General features: G+C 38.9%; 1 protein-coding gene across 1 annotated transcript; it reads left to right on the top strand.

Moving 5' to 3' along the window:
* The first annotated feature begins 11,145 nt into the window (after positions 1-11,145).
* Positions 11,146-18,022, top strand: LOC104479223 (programmed cell death 1 ligand 2). The gene is made up of 6 exons (XM_086770945.1): positions 11,146-11,200; positions 12,533-12,895; positions 13,975-14,259; positions 14,820-14,960; positions 15,731-15,775; positions 17,940-18,022. The coding sequence occupies exons 1-6, from the start codon at positions 11,146-11,148 to the stop codon at positions 18,020-18,022; spliced, it is 972 nt and encodes a 323-aa protein (XP_086627071.1).
* Positions 18,023-20,031: the final 2,009 nt, after the last annotated feature.

The raw sequence follows: 20,031 nt of genomic DNA on the forward strand, positions 1-20,031 counted from the left end.
ACCTGACCAAACGGATATCCCACGCCATATGATGTCATACTCAGCAACAAAAGCTGGGAGGTGAACAAGGAAGGGGAGTACGTTTGGAGTGACAGCATTTGTCTTCCCAAATCACCATTACATGTGATGAAGCCCTGCTTTCCTGGAGATGGCTGAACATCTGCCCGCTGATAGGAAAAAGTGAATGAATTCCTTGTTTTGTTTTGCTTGCATCCTCAGCTCTTACATTCCCTATTAAACTGACTTTATCTCAATCCGTGAGTTTTCTCACTTTAACTCTTCCAATTCTCTCCCTCATCCCACCAAGGTGGAGTGAGCAAGCAGCTCCGTAGTGCTTAGTTGCCAGCTGAGATTAAACCATGACAAATGTCTACACCGATGTCATTGCCCTAATGGCTCCCACACAGAAGAGACTGTGGAGAGCTGGAATCTCATTGGACTCAGGTTTTATTTTTCAGTTTAAAGTCAATGAGTCTGTTGTGCACTCCTGAGAATGTGAATACAGCCCTTGGCCCAGGGCTTCACTGCTGGCAGAATTTGATCTAGGTAATGTAAAATTGTGCTTAGTACATCTCAGCAAGCTGCCCTGTATAGTAGGATAGAGAAATGCATCTCATAAACATAACAGAGTTGGTAGACCTCAGTTAAGTAAAATAGTTACTATAAAGTAATGTCCCTAATTCCTCGCAGAGCTCGCATATTCCAATACTGATTCTTGCCATTTGAGTCTTCAATGATGCTATGTCAACTTGAAGATCCCCTCCTGCTTCCCAACATGCTTGAGGCCACATCACTGAAGGTGATGGCCAATTTTAAATTATTCCCGGAGTGCAAAAATGGCTGTGGAAATAGTAGGGCCATTTGTAGAAAAAGTACTGACTCTCCTCAACACACAAATATAGTTTCACATCACCACATAAATAATTCCCCTTCCAGACAACCTCTTCATCTTCTACTTCCTCTTTGAGACTGCAACAGCTGTTTGCATATTAAAGTAAAAGTGAAAAGTCTATTCCTTTTAGTTATTACCAGCCTTCGCAAGGCAGTGCTATCAGAGCATGCTTAGTATCATGGAACTGAAGTTGATGTCTTTATCAAGCTCCACCGGACAACTGGAACTGTTACATTTATCTTTTCCCAGCAGGAGAAAAGGTAAGTTACTGTTGACAGTGCTGTATATCAGTTGAGTAAGATAATGGAATGAGGCGATATAAATATATTTTCAATTTCTGTAGCTGATCTCTACTGTCTAAAATGCCAGTGCTTGAATTCCTGAGTGGTTGACAGGAAGTTTGAAATTTTGCTACTTCATTAGAAAAGCAGGATGTATAGTGGATAACAGATTATGTTAAAAGACCTATCCTCTCTAAACAAGCTCTGCTTTATATTTCTCTGACATCCAAACCAGAACTTGTTTAATCCAATTTTAGTAATTTTAAAAATAAGGCTTTTAGGATTAGCTAAGTCTCTCAGCTCCGTTGTTATGAATACAAGGAGACAGATGCTCATCCTCCAATGCTATGAGTTGTTTTGACATAATTACTTTCAACTCACGACAGAGGAAGAATACACTGAAAATATGACACATTTAGGTCATGAGAACCAGGTAAGAGGGAATCCTTCATATCCTAACATAAAAAATGTAGTTAAACACCATATTTGTAATAATAATTTTTCCTTCAGTTAATGATTTTTGCCTGTGACTTCAGTGTTTTTGGATATCTGGAAAATGAAATCCAGCAGAAAGCTAAAGCAGACTCAGCTTCAGTAAGATGCATCTTTCTTCCTAGTGGCCAAACAGTGTTAGTTGCCCAAAAGTGCTCAGTTTTCAAAAGCCTGGTTCAGGTACACAACCTAAACTGGCTTACTGGTACTTGAGTTCAGGACTCATTAATTTGAAAAATGAAATTATGAACCTCTTTTGTGATGTGGCATTTAATTTTTGCAGAATATGAATGCTATTACTTATAACAATTGCATTAAAGAATAACTAATAATAAGAAAAATAAAATCATTGCTGTTGTCTTGCAGGGCTTTTCAGGGAGCAGCACACAGGATGTGTGTCTTTTTTCCCTTTTGGCCAAAAAAAAATAACTTTAATGTCCTTGAGTGGCATGTACTAGTGGTGCATCATCCAAGTATGGCCTAAACAGCAAAATTACAGAGATGTTAACAGTGGGACTTCTGGGTTTGCAGCATCTTCTCCCTGATTCCCTATCTCCCTCTCCATATTTCTCTGGTCTTGCAATCTAGGTAATTGTCCAAGCCAAGTCCCAGCCAGATACTGCTGGGTTCATGAGATGCCCAAGGCAGATGCTCCTGGCCAATTGCACTGAGCTTTCTATCTCCCTGTCCCAAAACAGGAACACATGGAGAAAACCTGTTGTTGCCAGAGCTGGCTCAGAATGAGTAGAAGGTGGTGATGGTGGCTGTGAAGTAACTTCAGGGTACTTTTTCTGTCAGGTGGGAAGAGAACAAGGAACACTTTTGTTTTTCTTCCAGAACAAGTCTCAATACCTTCAGGGAAGCAGACACCTAGATGCAGGGGAAGTAGAGATTCCTCAACAAACAAGTAAGGAAGTTGTGTATGGGGTAGGCAAGCTAATGGCTAGTCAGAAGAGAAGGAACATAGCAATCAACAAAACAAAGCTTCCCTGAGGACTTTATTCAGGTAGAGAGTTTCTCTTGACTGGACATTGGTATTCTGCAAAGGCACATGCAGCACAATCAGCACGACTCCAGCTGGGACATCCATCTATTACAATATCTCTGGTAGAGGGTTATTTCTTGCCTTTCCCACCTCAAAATGCTTACGGGCTGTGCATGACTTCCACATAATTCATATTTTTCTACCTTTTTCTTTATTTTCCCATTCATAAATCCTTTAAAAAATGCTATTAACTGCAAGGTGTGTTTGCATAAATACTTCTCCCTAAATAGGCTATTTGTCTTAGCATGGATGGCCAAAAAAGCAAACAAGGCCTTTAAGAGCTGATGGCAGGTCGAGGATGAAGATGGAGCTAAGGTAAACAGTAGGTGTAAGTATCAGTCAAGAAGAAGTGCCTTAGGAAGATTCAATTCCTTCACTCTCACATAGTTACAAAAAGAGCACAGATCTCAGTTTGCTGCCATTTTTCCCCTTTGCTTTTACTGAAAGTGTTAGGACATCAGGCAATCTTGATTTTAGTTGTAAATCATAGATCAAGCTCAACTCTAGTCATACAGACTTTTCTCTCTCCTTCAAGTATCCAGTCATTCAAACCATTGACTTCCAACAGCTGACAAAGAGGTCATTGGAGTTTTTCTGGAAAAAGGTCAAGATACCTAGTATTTACTTTATGTGTTAGGGCTATGTAAGATAAGTTTACTGAGGAAAAAAAAAAATCCAGCCAGGATTCATGGGACTAAAGCCACAACCACTATTTGTGTTGAGCTAGAGCACAATTCTCCCAAGTGACGACGAACTAAGTTGAGACAAAACAGTATGTGTGTCCCACCTTTAGCAGCAACGCATTTGAGAAACCCGGGAAGAGACCACTTCCCACTCATGATATGGAAGAATACCCTCTTCCCACTCATGATGTGGTCATAAACAAAAAGATATACGATGAATTGCAGTGTGGAAGTAAATAGTACCTAGTAGCAGTAAAATGCCCAGAGACATCCATTGATAAGGTTGTTTAACAGAATAGAATACTTGATGTTGTACAGGAGCTCTGGCAGTTAGCCAGTCCAACCTTCCACTCAAAGCAGGGCCAACTGAAATCCAATTGCCCAGGCTTTGTCCTGTCAAGTCTGGTATATTTGCAAGGATGAAGATTCACAACCTCACTGAGCAATGGCGTTTGACTACTGTCATCATGATTTTTTTTTTTGTTGTTGTTGTTAATGATACGGAATGAAAACTAATTTTGTAAATGTTAGGTAACCTCTTGAGGAATTATTGTAACAGTAATCTGATGAAAACTAAGAAAAATGTAACCTGATAGTTTCAGGAATGCAGAACAGTCCTAGCAAATGGAAGTTCAGATGCAAAGGCTAGATACTGCTCTAAATGGGCATAAATCCAGCGAAAAAAAAAATCGGAGTGTAATTCAAAGCAGAATTTGAGCATATAAATTTTACAGAATGCTTTGAATAAACTTGTTTGGATGCACCTTCTCAGCAATGCAAAGCACTGAACTCAGAGTACGTCCAGCATGAAATATGAAAATGAAACTGGAACTGCTGACAAATTCCTAAGAAACTTGCTGGTTTCCTTCTAACAAGTCAGATGTTTCTTGATTAAGATCAGCCTACAAGCTGTGCTATCGGTGTATGTTTTAAACTGAAGAACTGAGATAGTTTCTGCTGAGAACTGAATAGTTTCTGCTATCATGCAGATAGGATAGAGCTGTTTTGTAAAACTTTAAAAATCTTAGCTGTTATATGAGCCTGATTCTTCCAATGGCTGCATAAAGATCTGATGTGAGTATAATGCTACTAAAATGTAAATCTATATTTACTGTATTTCTGACTGATGTATTGCAGATTTTTTCCCTATATTGTTAAGATTCGCTTAAATTAAGTTTATTTTCAAGTGATTTGTAGGGAGTAGACTCTGGTTCTGAATCAGAGATTAGATAAGTTCCAGATCCTGAAACACATGTCCATATAACTTCAGACCCTCGGGAATAAAGAGTTTTAGGAGCAGAACTTGTCTTGCAAAACAATCTCTGCCATAGATGAAGGCAGAAGAGTGGTGCTAGCGAGCCCTTTCACCTTATGCATTGGGATGTTGCTGTTTTAAAATCTTTCATTCTGAATCTCAGGAAAGAGTTGTATGGAAAAAAAAAACAATCTGTATATATATGCTCCTGCTTGCTTGCTTTTGGTTGTTATTAAATGCCTACCTGCAGATGGTACATTGTTTTGTTTGTACAGCAAGCCTGGGGACTTTGACCTTCTGCATTTCCAGGAGGAGCACAGGCTAGGAAGATAATTTGTTATGCTTCTCTGAAAAGCCTTTCTTTCTGTAGAAGCTGGAGATACGAAAGAAAATTTGCAGTATATCACACCGAAGTGTTAGCCTGTATTGTTCAGTGCTGCTCCTAAGAGCTAAAAGGCGTGTGATCTCTAGAATACGCAGCTACGTTTTAAATGTAATGACATTTTCTGCAACAAAATTTCAACTCAATCTTACCTTAACATCTATGGCAATAAAATAATGTTTATTTGAGGTTGTATTAGAATTATTGTATTTGATACTGAACAACAACAAAAAAGTGTCACTGAAAAAGATAGAACAGGTGACAGTCAAACAATGCAGGGAAAGTGAAAACTCACAGCAAGGGTGTGCAAAGAAGGAAGTGAGAAATGATACCTCTTCACCTGAAAGCTGAAGTGAGACTGAGGGCAGACTGAATGGATGCAAGTAGGCTGTCACAGGTGAGCTGAACATGGAGCCAGCAGTAGATTGACTGCGCAGTGAGGTGGACAACGAGGGACTGCAATAAGTGTGAGAGCCGGGAAGGAACAGCAGGTGAGACGCTGTGTGGGTGAGGTGGGTTGGAGAGAATGAGGGCAGAAGAGTATGTCCACAGAACATACCGAGACAGGCCTGAGAAACAGACTTGGAACAAATGTTAATATGCATTGTGAGTTTTTTAATGAAACCCCTGAAATGGAAACAAAGTACCTTCTTTCTGACAGTGAGATACAGAACAGATGCAGTTTGTATGAGGACCTAATGCTGCTTTTTTGTTACTTCGTAACTTAGGATTTTTAAACTTTTTTGTTTTAACCTTTTCGGTTTTTTTGTAAACTGGATCCTTCACTCAAAGGAAAATAATTTAATGCGCAGGTTGAAGAGGCTGTGTCTTTTTGCACATGTGAGAGTGTTGGAAGGAAGCTTTTGAAACTGTGAGATGCACAGAAGACAAAGGGGTTTCAGTAACAGGGAAAGACAAAGAAAGCAAACAGCGACTGGGACCCCTCAATCTTTTGCAGTGTACACATATGTACAAGAAGATAGCCTGTTTCCCAGCAAAATAAGCATAAAACTCTGTTTTGTGCTGGGAGATCTGAATTACCCCAAAACCAAACTAGCCTGGGCACGAGAAGCGGTACAGTCACATTAGCCTGGTACTGCTCTGATGCTTTCTTTTGGCCAAACGAAGCCAAACAGGATTGCCATGTTAACACAGCTTGATTGCTTCTGGTATTCAGACAAGTTTGTCATTCTGGGATATTTCCAGAGGGCACTGTGTTGTGCTTTGTGCAGGCACTACCTTCGCAGCACAAAAACACAAAGGCTGTAGAAGGAGAGAAAATAAGGAAAGAGTGATCTGAGCTGATCTTTGTAACATAGAGCATGTCAGTGGCTGAGCAAAAATGTTGAATGTAGGGATGAACAAATAAATTGCAAGGTTGCTGTTTCAAATCTATAACAAAGTCTGCCGGTTCAGGATTTCTCAGCAGTCTTTCAGATCACCAGCAGTACCTTGTTTGCTAAAGTGCTCTTGACACTTTGTGTGGAGGTGGACACAGGCCACCTGGACAGCCTGGTGATGTTACTGTCCTCCTGCCAGCTGTGCGGTGCAATGTCCCCCACTTTCTTCCAGGAACTTCATATGAACACCTGTGCTATACCTGCTAAAACTGAGCATGATCACATTGTCAGTGCTGTCTATGTGCTAACTTGGTCTGCAGGGAAATATAATACAGACAACGGTCTGTCTACAACAGCTGCTTAACTTTAACAGGACCGAGTACTCTCTCCTTAGTCCTTTAATCTTTCAGATTGAAGTGATTATTGTGAACTTCTATGTATGTTTGACTTCTGCTTTAAACCTAGAGAAGAGCCGGTGTGCTTCGCAGTTTGTTTATATTTTTCCAACAGTTCTGATTATCCTGGTGAAAGATAGACTCTTGGTCTACAAAACTCTCCTTGCTCACTGCTGCTAGATGTCATTATCTAAATTATAGATGTGTTTACTGTTCTTAATCACCCATTTGCTGGAATACAAATATTTTAATAGATAAAATGATGTTCCCAGGAAAAGGTTATGCATGATTTGTTAGACCAAAAGGTCCCTGAATCAGTGACTGTGCCTCTGGTTGTGTTTGTTTAGTGGACACCTTAAAGAAGATGCACCTGGCACGGGATCCTCTGTTATCCTTGTGTTGGCAACAATCACAGAATCACAGAATCATAGAATGGTTTGGGTTGTAAGTAATGTTTAAAGGTCATCTAGACCAACACCCCTGCAGTGAGCAGGGGCAATCACAGCAAGGCTACTAACCAAACGTGGTACCAGAGGGTCTTGTACTAAGGTCTTACACTAAGATGCTCCTTTTATTTAAGAAAAGCACTATGATCTTTCAGATACGTGGATGAAAGAAAGAGAATTGAATTCACAGTTCACATTATTCAGATGTCGGTTTCAATCTTTTTTACTAAGGATTAGATTGCAAAATATTCTGAGATTTCCATGTTACTTTGCTTACAAAGTTTCTTGCAAACTCTTCAATATTGTCAGCATTGTGGGAGTTGTCACTAACTGAGGTCAAATCAGTCCTAACACGTCTGAACAGGCTAGTGGCAACAAATTGTCGTTCACAACCTGAGTGTTTCCTGAAAATAAGATCCAGTAGGCCTAATGATAAAAACATGCCAAAGAGATCTATACAAAGCAGAGCTACTTAAAAGAAATATCCCAGCTTTTGCTCAAGAACTCCATGATTTAAGCATTCAGCAGAGTTTGGCATTCCGCTTTTGCCACTACTGTTACCTCCTGAGAGCATCCTTGTAACATACAGCTCTGTTAGGACAAGCTCCTCTTCACTTCTGTCTGTAGAACTGAATGAAGTCTATACTTCATGTTGCAAATTGAATAATCAGTTGAAAATAATATTGTGGCATAGAGCATACAGCTTATGCAGTTTGAAACGAGAACGCTAAGTCTAAATTCTCTGAGGGAACAAGAAACATCTTTCATTCTCCTTACCAGGAGAATTTTGGGCAACTACTTGAAATTTTATGTGAACAGGTGCATTCCATTGGCCAAAATTTACCTTTTTTTTTTGGAGATGAGTGTTATAATCCCTGTGGCTATTTGAGCTGGGGCCGGAACTAAAGTCATAAACACGATCAACTGAATCAAATGAAGAAAAACTATACACAGTGTCATTTTGACCTTTGGTGAAATTTTAGCAATTTATTATTGTTGCCCTCTGGACTTCACTCAGTATTCACTAAGAAAACTTAGCAGAATATTTTCCTTCTAGGCGAAAGAATGTTAAGTATGGGTTTCAACTTAGTACTTCCAGTAAAATAAAAAAAAAAGCTGTATAAAAAGAGATTATATTCCTCCCTTTTTCCATTCATATTCTCCTGCCTTTCTTTTCATCCTTCCCATTCAAACCTTTAGTCTTGGGCCCTACATCCTCATTAGAATGATCACGACACATAAAAAGCCATGATGGTTTTTAGATGTCTGGTGCTATGGGTTTTATCACCTCAATCTTCAAAGGTTTATTCAGCTTTATTTTCATAATCACACAGCACTGTGTGAAAGCTTGCTTTTTCTTCTGGAGGTTGGTTTGGGAGAACTGAATTCACAGTTTGGGAAATTCGTTTACAGACAGGATGCAAATTGCTGTTGAAATGTCATGCAACTTCCTCATGCTCTCAGATGTGTATTTCAATTCCTGACTTTGCTGCCAGAACCACTAAGCACTGATTTTTATGGTGCAATATTCCTTTGCTATATCCCTACATAAAATAGTTGTAACAGATAGGTGGTGAACATGCTTTCGTAATGGCCTTCTGCTTAAAGGAATAAAAAGACAGCACGGTGGATAAACTTGTTAGGATTGGCGTGCACAGGAACTACTTCATAGCAGGGCATGTTTTACAAAAGATAGGGAAAAAATGAGAGCTATTCTGTAACAGCATGAATGGTTGGTGCTGCAAGCTTAGAATAAACCATCTTCCAGATGCTAGTGCAGATCTTCTTTATGGAAATGCATCAGGATGACTGGCAGAGCCATATGATTAAGTTGCATGGGTGGATTACATTGCGGTTGCGCGACAGGTTGATGTCCACTAGTAAGATCATGGAAATAAAGAGGGATGGTTTCTAATACAGATCCTTGCTGACAGTTCCTTGATCCAAACCTTCTAATACTGATCCTTGCTGAAACCTACAAGGATTCCATGACTCTGCTTTCCGTACCACAAGTGAAAATCTTTCCCTGTTTGGGTTCTGCTACATATTATGGCACATGCCATGCTCTTCTCACAATAATCCATCTGGTCAGGCAAGATGTACTCTTACTTGATATTTAATAATTATGATTGATATCTGCTGGGGCTTTGACTATGTATCCTTTTATTTTTGTTCTATCCTTTTACTCTCAGTAGTATGTATATTTTAAGAAGTCCCATCCCCTACATTATGCAAGACACATGCTCTGCATTTTCAAGGTACACAAGCTGTAAAAAGAGAGCAGATCACCTCAAATGTCCCATATGAGGCTAGCCCAGGGATCCAAATATTGATGTGAAATACTATTCCATTCTTTGTTCATTTCTTCCCTCTATGTCCACCTGCTTCTAGGTAGGTTGTGTGGAAAAGTGAGCATAGCAGCAGATTGAGGACAGTAAATTTCTTTATAGTATTAACTGTGAAACACTGTGGTGGATACATAATAAGTGAAATTTAACCCAGCTGTCAGGGCACTATAGGATCTTTGTTTCTGCATCAAAGAAATTGAGATACTGATGCTTATATTTTGTATTAGCTCCTTTCTCATACAGCTAAAATAATTATGATTTATCACACATTAACTACTGGCAGCTCAGTCAACCCTCTGGTGAAGGTAATTAGCTTTAATTTACATGTAATAAGTCTGCTTACTGTAATTTGCATCTCCACATTTATCATAGCATAAAAGTCACTTTATCTGCGACATCAGAAGACTAAGGTCTAAGTTTCCAGGAAAAGTCCTCTAATTTTGGCTGCTAACTTTGATAAAGCTTGAGTCTGACTTTCTGAGGTACTGAGAGCCAAAGGTAGAAGCAATCAGAAAAATACAGCACCTGAGAAAATCAGAGCCAGAATGTTTCAAGCTGAGCCACAAATGAATGAGGAAGTAAAATTAAAAACCCTCTCCAGTAAGTCTAGCTCTGGGGAACTCTAAAATTGCTCCTTCTCTTCTTTACTTCCTTATGCCTATTTCTGGATCTCCTTCACTAATTTTTCAGATTATAGTATATGTTAGCATGTTTATTCAAAATAATTCTTCCTTCTTCTCTTTTATCTCATTAGTTTTGTTATAAATATTGTTCCTGGTTTTTTTTTTTTTTCTTTTTAGTTATGTTGATCTGTATACAAAAGTACAAACAATATTCTGCTTGTTACTGGAACAGGAAGATAGTCACTGGACTTTCTCCTTTTGCATTATTTCAGGGCTGTTGGTTTACTGTCAGTAATACAAGGTACTTTGTACATGTCAGGCACTGCCATGTGCAAAGTGAAAGAATTAGCAGCACTAAGTCTTAAAATCTCATCCATTCTGAAGCAAAATTTAATTTACCCACCCCAAGATTTCCAGTACCTCAGACTGAGTTCCCGGTATCTGCTGGTCTTTAGGTTAAAGAACTCAGACAGTAAGTATCCTCAAAAAAGTATGCAAAGCAGACTTGAAACAAAATCAGGGTTAGCAACCCTGTAAGGTAGACAGGTGTTAGTGCAGGTAGTTAAAAAATTGTGCTTCCGTCAAAAGCTAACTGCAACTGATTTTTATTACTCACGGGTAAGAGTTTCAATGTGAAGTTCTTGTAAAAGCAGTGCCCTCTCATGCTATTTAAGACTGCCTGCAAGCTACAAATCCCAAAAGCCTCACGGGTGAAGTTGTGGAAATGTTTTCTTTCCCTTCATTGCCATAGGTCAGTGGTTCATGTTCCATGTCTCTGCACAGGCTGTTTTTATCAGGACTTTCTTTGTTTCTAGTGGTCGTCTAGTGTTTCCTTTTATTTTTGCTTATTTTTAGCTGTGATGGGCTTTGAAGGTTAGCATGGCTCTAATTACCTCAGCAGGAGAAGGTCGTTGTTGCAAGTTCTGATGCAATCCTGCTTTTGTTTCAGATCCACCTGAGAAAATGTTCCAGATCCTCATAATGCTCTTGCTGGAAACACAGCTCTACATGGTTTCAGGTGAGAGAGAAACAGCCTTTCAATTCTGCCAGCAAACCAATGCAGCAAATACCACTACGCCCTCTGTACCCGGGCTTCAGGGGTTCAGCACCACCGGTGATACCTGCATGAATACACAGTGACCTCTGCAGCCACCGCTTTGCAATGTCTTACACAAGGCACTGTGTACTAACTGAGCACACGACAGATGTCCATCATTTTCCACAGATGGGCTTCTTTAAAGCATGGTGTATGGGCATCTGGGGTGTCCAGCATTAGCAGGCATGGCTGTGAGATGCAGGACGACCAAAGCAACCTAAGCCAATTGTCACCTAAACCACCTCAGTGTGTGTGAAGAGTGAAGAAAAAACAACTGTGCTGCCCTGTCCATGCCTGTAGCAGGAGCAGCTTCACTAAAACCCAGAGGGGGCTTAGCACTTTTTCATATTATTTTTTCCCTCATTACAGTTGTATTAAAGTGAATAAACAAACATTGCTAAAAGGACTTGAAGCTTTTCATGTAAGTATTTCAAAAACACATGAAATAAAAGAAATGCATAAACAGTTGCATGAACTTCTCTTTTAAAAGTCACTATCCATATTTCCAAGTGCTTCTGAACTAAATCTACCAATACACAGTCCATCCGACATAGAAAGTAGTAACAAGGTATATTGAATGTTGTATCATAAATAACTCCACTCTATCAAGACACTTTAAAATGGTAAAATATTCATAACAATTTAAATTTCGGATTGGGTCAGTGGATAAGAAGGTTATTTTTATATACTTTCTGTAATACTGTTGCCTATATCTAAGAAGATGCATGGATCAAACAATACTCACACGATCCCTGGCTTGTGGAAGATGGTAACTGCTGCATAGCAATTCTGCCAAGTGGCATGTGCTTATCCAGTGCAACTCTATCTGTGTCACAGGAGGTACACTGGATTTTCTCTTTGTAAAAGACAATGAAATCAGATTTACTATTTCCACAATTGACTATTGCTTTTACTAGAATCCTAGGACTTATAAGATTGAACAATCAGAGTTTCATAGAAGTGCTCCCTGTGTAATCACTGACTCAGCCTTAAGTTATTTCTAAAATGTGAAAAAAAACCTTGCTCATTTTGTCCTTGTCTTTCAGACTGTTCAATCAACACAGAATATAGATGATTTGCTATAAACACTACTGACATTGTAAAAATGTAGTGTGAATAGGGACAAAAATGCTTAAAACTTTTAGTCAAACCAGGAAGCATATGCCTGACTACGACACCTTTTTGCCCAAGTTTTAAAAAAATCAGAACATATTTTAATACAACAAATGGAACTGTTTTCTTTTCCTGCTGTAGCTTTATTTACAGTTGAAGTTCCTCAACAGCTATACGTTGTGGAGTATGGGAGCAATGTGACCCTGGAATGCAGATTCCCTGTGAATGGCTCATTAAACCTTGGACTCCTGACTGTTGTTTGGGAGCAAAAAAGGCAGGGCCAGTCAAAATCAAAAGAGGTGTACACGCTCCGCAATGGGAAGGCATTCTTTCCATCCCAACATCACGATTACATAGGAAGAGCAGCACTTCTGCATAGCGAACTGAAATTGGGACGAGCTATCCTTCAGATCACCAGCGTGAAGATCACAGATGCAGGATCATACCTTTGTCTCATTGACTACCAGGGTGTGGACTACAAATACATTACGCTGGAAGTAAAAGGTTAGTGGCTGAACTGTATGTAAGTATATATTCACTGAGATGTCTCTACTACATTTGTACAGGCTTGTAGAAATTGATTAATTTGGAGGAATTTGTTGCTAATCCTCTCACCAAGACCCTGTGCTCAGCCCCCAGCTGAACCAAAGCAGTTGTCTTAGTGCTGGCCAGTCTTTGGTTCAATGGCCAGCTGTGCTTCTCCAGCAGCAGCCTGTGCCACAGAGGGTGCTCCCTCTCCGTCCATCCCTCCTCCTTCTTCCCACACACTCTTCTCTAGTGTTTCCATCCCCTCATCTCTCATTTGACCCCCTGCTCTGGTGGGCCACCTCTGGCCATTCCCAAAACTTTCTTGTAGGTGCTTTAATTTACTTACAAGCCCTGCTGCAACTACCCAAGCGGCTGTGAATTGCGCAAGTGACTGCAGCTCCCAAAGCAAGGACATGTGATTTTCTGTGTTTGTCAAAGTCAAATGGACATTAGCAATAAAGGCATATGTTACCAGAGAGCATGACAGACCAGCCCTTTGAAAAGTCTCTGGTGTTTCCCACCAACTGCACTGTCTGTGTCATACAAGGCAGCATTCATTTCCCATCCAGGCATGTAAATAACGAGCTTTGTCAAATGCAAAAATGGATACAGCCATTTTTAAGACTTACACTGGTTCCTCTGAACCACCCTCAGAGAACTTCTAAATTCACGTTATTTTAATATGATTAAAATACCACACTTGCTTATAAGCTATGGTAAAATAAACATTAAAATCAGCCTTTTACTTGAAGTGGCATATTCAAAAAGTGAAACTACAGTTCCATGAGACTTCACTTTCTTCTGTATTGCTAAATTATAAACACAGTGTCAATTGCTGCCCTATATAAAGTAGTGGAGTAAGTTCTGTTACTGTAGGTGTGAGAAGGATTGAATAACAAATATTGAATTTTTCTACAAAACGTCCTTCATCATTTCAAACAAGTGCCCGTCAGATACAGCCATAGACAAAATATGGCACTAAAGGGAAGGAGGGAAAGTGAAGCAGGAAATTACCACAGTTACATAAAAGTAATTTCACTCAACTTCTTACGCAGCATCTTACAACAGAATAAACACTCAAATAATGAGAACACCAGGTGAAGACAAGTTTGTTTTTATGTGCCAGTCAGAAGGCTTTCCTCTAGCAGAGGTTTTCTGGCAAAATGAGAAGAACTTCAGCCTCAGTGGATCTGCAAACACCACCTACACACTGACAGAAGATGGCCTCTACAATGTCACCAGCCTCCTGACGTTCAAACCAAATATGAGCGAGAACTACAGCTGTGTATTCTGGAATAAAGATCTGAATAGAAAAACTTCAACTCACATTTCCACTTCAGGTTTGTATCACCTTGAAATTGTACAGGACAGAGAGTGTTGGTACATACATCATGTCCTACAATGCATCACTGGAATTCAGTTCTAGAAAATGGTGTAATATGGACTCTCTGGTAAAGTAACAAGTCAGTACTATTTATACCTTTGAAGCCTCAGCTAGCTTGCACTCCAGCAAGGCAGTCTCTCATTTTTCTGTATATTTTAATTTTAGGGTATCTCCCATTAATTGGCTGCCAGTACAGAGGAAATTCTTTAATCTGCATGGGTGTCTTCCCTGATCTAGACTCCTAATTAATTGTTCTTCAAACGGGATACAGATAAATTGGAGTAGTGCTCACTCAAATTCCATACAAATCAGAAATTTGACTCATTTTTTAAAACCTTCTTATAGTAATAATGCAGAATAAAGTATTCATAAAATGAGTGTAAAACACTACACTGACAAATTTTAAGAATCTTTTGTTCAGTCAGAGCAAGACTTTGGAGAATTGGAACTGACAGCTTCATAAATTATGCCTGTTTTGTAAGTTATAAATTTACCTTATTTTCATGTTTTTGACAGCTTTAATGAGCACACAGTATAGAGGACAAAAATCCCTGATCTTATTTGTTGTCCCCACATGTGTGATGGTAGCTGTCCTTCCCTCTGCACTAATAATTTTCCAAAAGAGAAAATCATTCAAGAATGGACAACCCAAAAAAGGTACCTTTTACTTCAGATAGTGGATCTTCTTACTTATTCTTTACTTTTTCCTGCAAACGATCTTTTGGAAATTTTACTAACTCTAGGGATGCTTGTGTGATTTTGGTCACATTTTATTTTTAGATGCACTCTGTTCTAAAATGACATCTTGGATTATTTGAGTGGGGTTTTATCTTCCTCACCTTGTTACTTATGTGAGACAAGGTATACAGGAAGATACATTTTTTTTTAATCTGACCAGCTACTATTCTTTAAAGAACACAAATAAGCTTTGGCTTAGGTAAGGAGGGCTGTATAAGTGTAGTCTGAATGGTGCTTTTCTTCATGGCTATAAAGACATGGTAGCTACAGCATATGAGACAGAATTTTTATTTCCAATCTCCATTAAGGCTGTATAACTAAAATGGCATGCTGCACTGGACTATTACAAATAGTGTTTCTTTCCTGGTTTGCAAGTGCAATAGTGGAAAATTAATACACCAAACAGGCTATTATTCTAGTCTTCTCTTGCACCTGAATATACTCCAGTAAACTCACCTAAATGTATTCATTGTCATGAAATGAAAGTCTTGCTAGTAAGGACTTCAGAATTTGGTTCAAAATTTGTAAAAGAAAAGAAGTGTAGAGAAGTTTATGTATTTGATATGAGTTAATAATAAACTTAAATGTGCTCAAAGCTCAGTTTAATATAAAAGTTTGTTGAATTGTATTAGCTTACAATTGTAGCTTAAAAATATTTAAGCTGAATTTGTATATTTTTACTTTAACAGACAGAAAAAGAAAAAATATGAACCCTAATCTGAAAGATGAAAACAGTAAGTCGTAAGGTCTTCTATATTCATGCTTACAGCTTTTTCTTTTTACAGCTAAAATCTTTATAAATCTGTAGATGGCAACTTAAATAATGTTACCTCAAAACAGAGGCTAGTTTCTAATTTAAATTCAACTTTTCTTCAATTTTCTCAAAATGCAGTATCTAACATTAGGACTTTCTCACACGTGATGTAAAAATTGATAAATGTTTGTTCCTTCTCACTGAGATACAGACAGCTTGCGTACATATACTCTTCCGTATACTAACTGCAGTTGTAGTAGCCTCAGCTGAGTAGGATACACACAGAAAGCTCATTGCTTTAGAAGGCATCAAGATTTTTGTGGTAATAGTCTGTTATACTCTCAGCTGAGGCCACAGGTTTTAACAACAAATAAAATGACACCTCATTTATCTGGGATATTAGATCATCCACTGATCCACTTCTCATCTTACAAGTATGTGACTTTCCTAGATATTCAGGAATTTTAGCATTGCAGAGTGAAGGTAATGCCTAAAAAATTATCAGGATGCGTATGACTGTCTTGTACTAAAATGGAACTGAAAAAAAGGAACAGCCATAGAAAACTATAAGGCTATGTGATAAGAAAACTTTTAAAACACCTGCTTATATAAATCAGTTTTGTTACCTATAAATACAAGTCTGGCAGGTTAACGTATTGTCAGGAGAGAGACGGTGGCCAGTCTCTCTGCTACTGTAGTGTTAGGTACAGTGGTACTGGGTTCAGCTGTAATTCCTTGGTGTCCAAGCAGACCCTAACAGAGCCTATTGAGGCCAGCCTTGAGGCTGCCTAACGTGCTCCAGGAATACGAATTACTTTCCTCCAAGGAAGAGAATCAGAGCAAAACTGCAATGCAGCTGACCGAGTGGCCTGACGAAACAATATATAGCAGTCTCTGGACAGATAAGTAGCTTTGGGCTTTTCCAAGGACAGGATTTAACTTCAGAAGCCACTCATGTTTCTCACTGCTAAAAAAAAAAATACATCAAGAAGTCAACAACTTAAAAAGTAACCTCCATAGGTGAAATGAAAAGTAGGGATTGGACAGAGAAGGCACGAATTCACTGATTTCCATATCACCTCATATTGTAGTGCTTGCATCTTACCCACAGCTGTCCAATTCACTGCCATTGGCAGATATTACAGTCAAAATGACACTTTCAGAAAAACACTTTCACCTTTCAGAAATCAGCACCGGCTGTAGTGAAAGGCCCTTTCTTATTTTTCATGTGATGGTGTGAAACTTCAGTGGAATTACACCATCTACAAATGAAGAAAAGCTCAATGCAAGCAGCAATCTGGAGGACAGCGTTGGTGCATGTCCAGACATAACTCCAGTGCACCTTGTCTGAGCACGGTGTGGCTTCCCGTGGCTTTTTGTATCACTGTTGTAGAATTTTTTCACTTTGTAGTCCCTAGGCTCCTCTGTGCACTTACTGAAACGAAGAAATTAAAGGAGAGGTAGCAGCTTTTTGTGGTTTTGTTTTACTTCTTCATTTTGATGACCGAAAATCTTTGTGCAACATGCAGTAAGTCATATGACAAACATTTATATTTCTCAGCATCATATATTTTTAAGAAACACTGGAAAGAACCTTTTTTCCATGATGAGTAGGTATTTGAAGCATAAAAGCCACAGATACTTTACCAGAGAGCCTTGGAAATGACCCATATGGCACTGGTTACAGGAACAAGGATTGTTCGTGTTATCACTTTAATTTACAGCTCAAGCTGTATCAGCACTGAAGGTCTAGGACATTTGACCTCATCACTGAAGTCCTAGTTCTGCAAACTTTTATTCAGATGCACAGATTTTACTAACAAGCATTCCTGTGGATGCTATCTAATCAGATTTCAGTTTTGTTATTTCATTTGCATGGCTGATAGTGATAGCTTTGACGTAATCAAAAATTCAGAATTTGGACCACAGATAGGAGATAGAAAGAGAAAGAGATAATTTTTCCCTCTGAAAAGATTGCAACTGGATGTCTTTGTAATTAATGGCAGCTTTAAGGAGTCATTGTAATCTCAACAGGGTCCAGAAAAGCTTGCATAGAATGAAAGTATTTTCACTCTTTACCACTCAGTTGTTAAAATCAGGCTATTTATTTAAAAAATAATACTCTTCCATTTTCTTTCTTTAAGGAGAAGATTTTAACTCTCAAACTGAGGCTTTATACTTGTCAACGGTCACAGCTTCAAGAGACAGTGGGGCTATGTGTCTATGAAAACTCTTCATCTCACATGCCGTAATTTGCACTTTTTGTATCTGTTTTTGGGGACTTAAAAAAAATGTTACAGCACTTTAGCTTTGGGATGAACAGTGAACTCATGGGGATTTATTGGCATTGCAGCAATGCAAAGCTATGCCTCTTCAGATACCGTATCTTGAAGTTACTGAGAATTATGCTGTCATGAAATGTGGTTTACCATTGTGAAGAGGTTATCTGAGTGCCTTTGATACACATTACTTTTGGACTTATTGTTGCTCAAGAAATTTTTGTTTAGGAATGCCTTTATTAACTGTTCCAGTCTCAGGAATGGTGCTTGGATTCAAATATCTTGTGGAAATTTGAATAAAAGCTGTACATGCTATCTAACGTCTAAACAGCCGTCTTTTCAGGTGGAGACATCATTACATGCCTGTATCTCATTTTCAAACTTTCCAACACATTAAACTGGAAATTACCACAAGTACCCACCAGCATGGCAATACATGGAAAATACTTCGTATCACAAAAGCAGTAAGAGGTTGAAGTTAAATCAAAGGACAAACAAAAAAAAAATCCCAACACCAACAGTAAATCAACATTATGTTACAGAAGAGAATTTTCATGCACAGCCTATGTAAAACCCCATAAATAAGTCAGGTGAAAAAACATGAACTGTAATGCTATACTACATGACAGTAAGAAGTTTTACGTTTGAACTGATTACTCAACAGAATTTCCTTTAGGAGGAATTTGGAAGCAAAAGTGAAAATGAAGCTCAACCAGATTTCTCCACTGATCATTTCCAAACAGTAATTTTAACTGGAAAGATGAGTCTTTTCCATGCCAGGCACTTATCTGTTTTATTTCCTATTACTGGAATGCCTAAAAACGCCTCATTCAACTCCAAATACGCTGTGTGATGGGCATTGCTTCTACAGCGCCAGCTTTGAAAATGCCCAACAGGAAAGAACTTTGAATCTTAGGCAGTAATCAGTGAACCAAGTGCACAGCACAGGATTTGGCATATGATTTTCAAAGAGCACTGGCTCTGATAAGCTGCATTTTCTCCTGGGAGAGATGTAACAAAATTGATGAAAGGTGTTCACATGGAAACTACTTTTGTCATCTTGCTTTTGGAAAAGTGCTATCTGTTTCAGAAAAAAAAATATCCTATCAGTAATGTTAAGGCTTTCTTCATAGCATTTGCTGTGGATTTAGATGGGAGATGACTCTCCAGAGTCACAACGCAGCTACTGACTCCAGCACAAATTGGACCTACAGTGCAGCCATGAGACCAGAAAGACAGCATTCACACCCTCTTCTGTTTCACCTGGACAGCTGATTTAAATAGCAGGCTGCTCTTGATTTTACTTGTGAAAGAGAAAAACAAGCCTCTCTCATCACCTCTACTTTAATATAGAGATATAGTACCTTTAAATAATCATTTGTAGCCATTACATTCAGCCGAGACAAATCTGCACTAGGCTTGCTATGTCCTTGCTGACAGAGTAAATCAGGTAGATACCAGAGAATCAGAGGCAGCTTCTTGAAGCTTCAGGTGCAATAGCAGCTTGGGGACTGCCCTGGCTTGCACCATCTAGCAATAAATACTTCAGGGTCAGTGCATAAGGTCAAGCAATTTCTCCCTGTGCCAGATTTGTACTTTGCTAGGAACTATGAGCCCCTTCTGTCAGCCACGGTGAAAAATCTAACCCATTGTGTTCCTGCAAGGACATCATTTTGCATTTTTCTATTTCTTTTTTTTCCTCACAATCATAAAATTGAAGTAATTAAAAATGAATTTATGTGGATGAACAGAAATAGTACATCACAGCCTTTGAAATTAGATTATGGTGATTATCATTGCTCCTTACTGAAATGAAAGTCATCCTGACATTATCTTATGCTGCCGAGGATACGTTGCCTTGGAGTGGGCAGGGAAGAACAGGTGTGGGCAGCACTTCCTGCCCATTTCACAGGCACAGCATACACTGCCCTGCCTTCCCCCTTAGTGCTGTGTACAC

This window comes from Chlamydotis macqueenii, chromosome Z (genome assembly GCF_036417535.1).
Source record: "Chlamydotis macqueenii isolate bChlMac1 chromosome Z, bChlMac1.mat, whole genome shotgun sequence".
In the NCBI taxonomy this organism is placed as follows: domain Eukaryota; kingdom Metazoa; phylum Chordata; class Aves; order Otidiformes; family Otididae; genus Chlamydotis; species Chlamydotis macqueenii.

Excerpts from the sequence above, each read along its gene's own strand:
- LOC104479223 (XM_086770945.1), top strand. The coding sequence starts at position 11,146 with ATGTTCCAGATCCTCATAATGCTCTTGCTGGAAACACAGCTCTACATG. Across the intron at positions 12,896-13,974 it reads CATTACGCTGGAAGTAAAAG|CATCTTACAACAGAATAAAC; the intron begins GTTAGTGGCTGA and ends CTTCTTACGCAG. Across the intron at positions 14,260-14,819 it reads AACTCACATTTCCACTTCAG|CTTTAATGAGCACACAGTAT; the intron begins GTTTGTATCACC and ends TGTTTTTGACAG.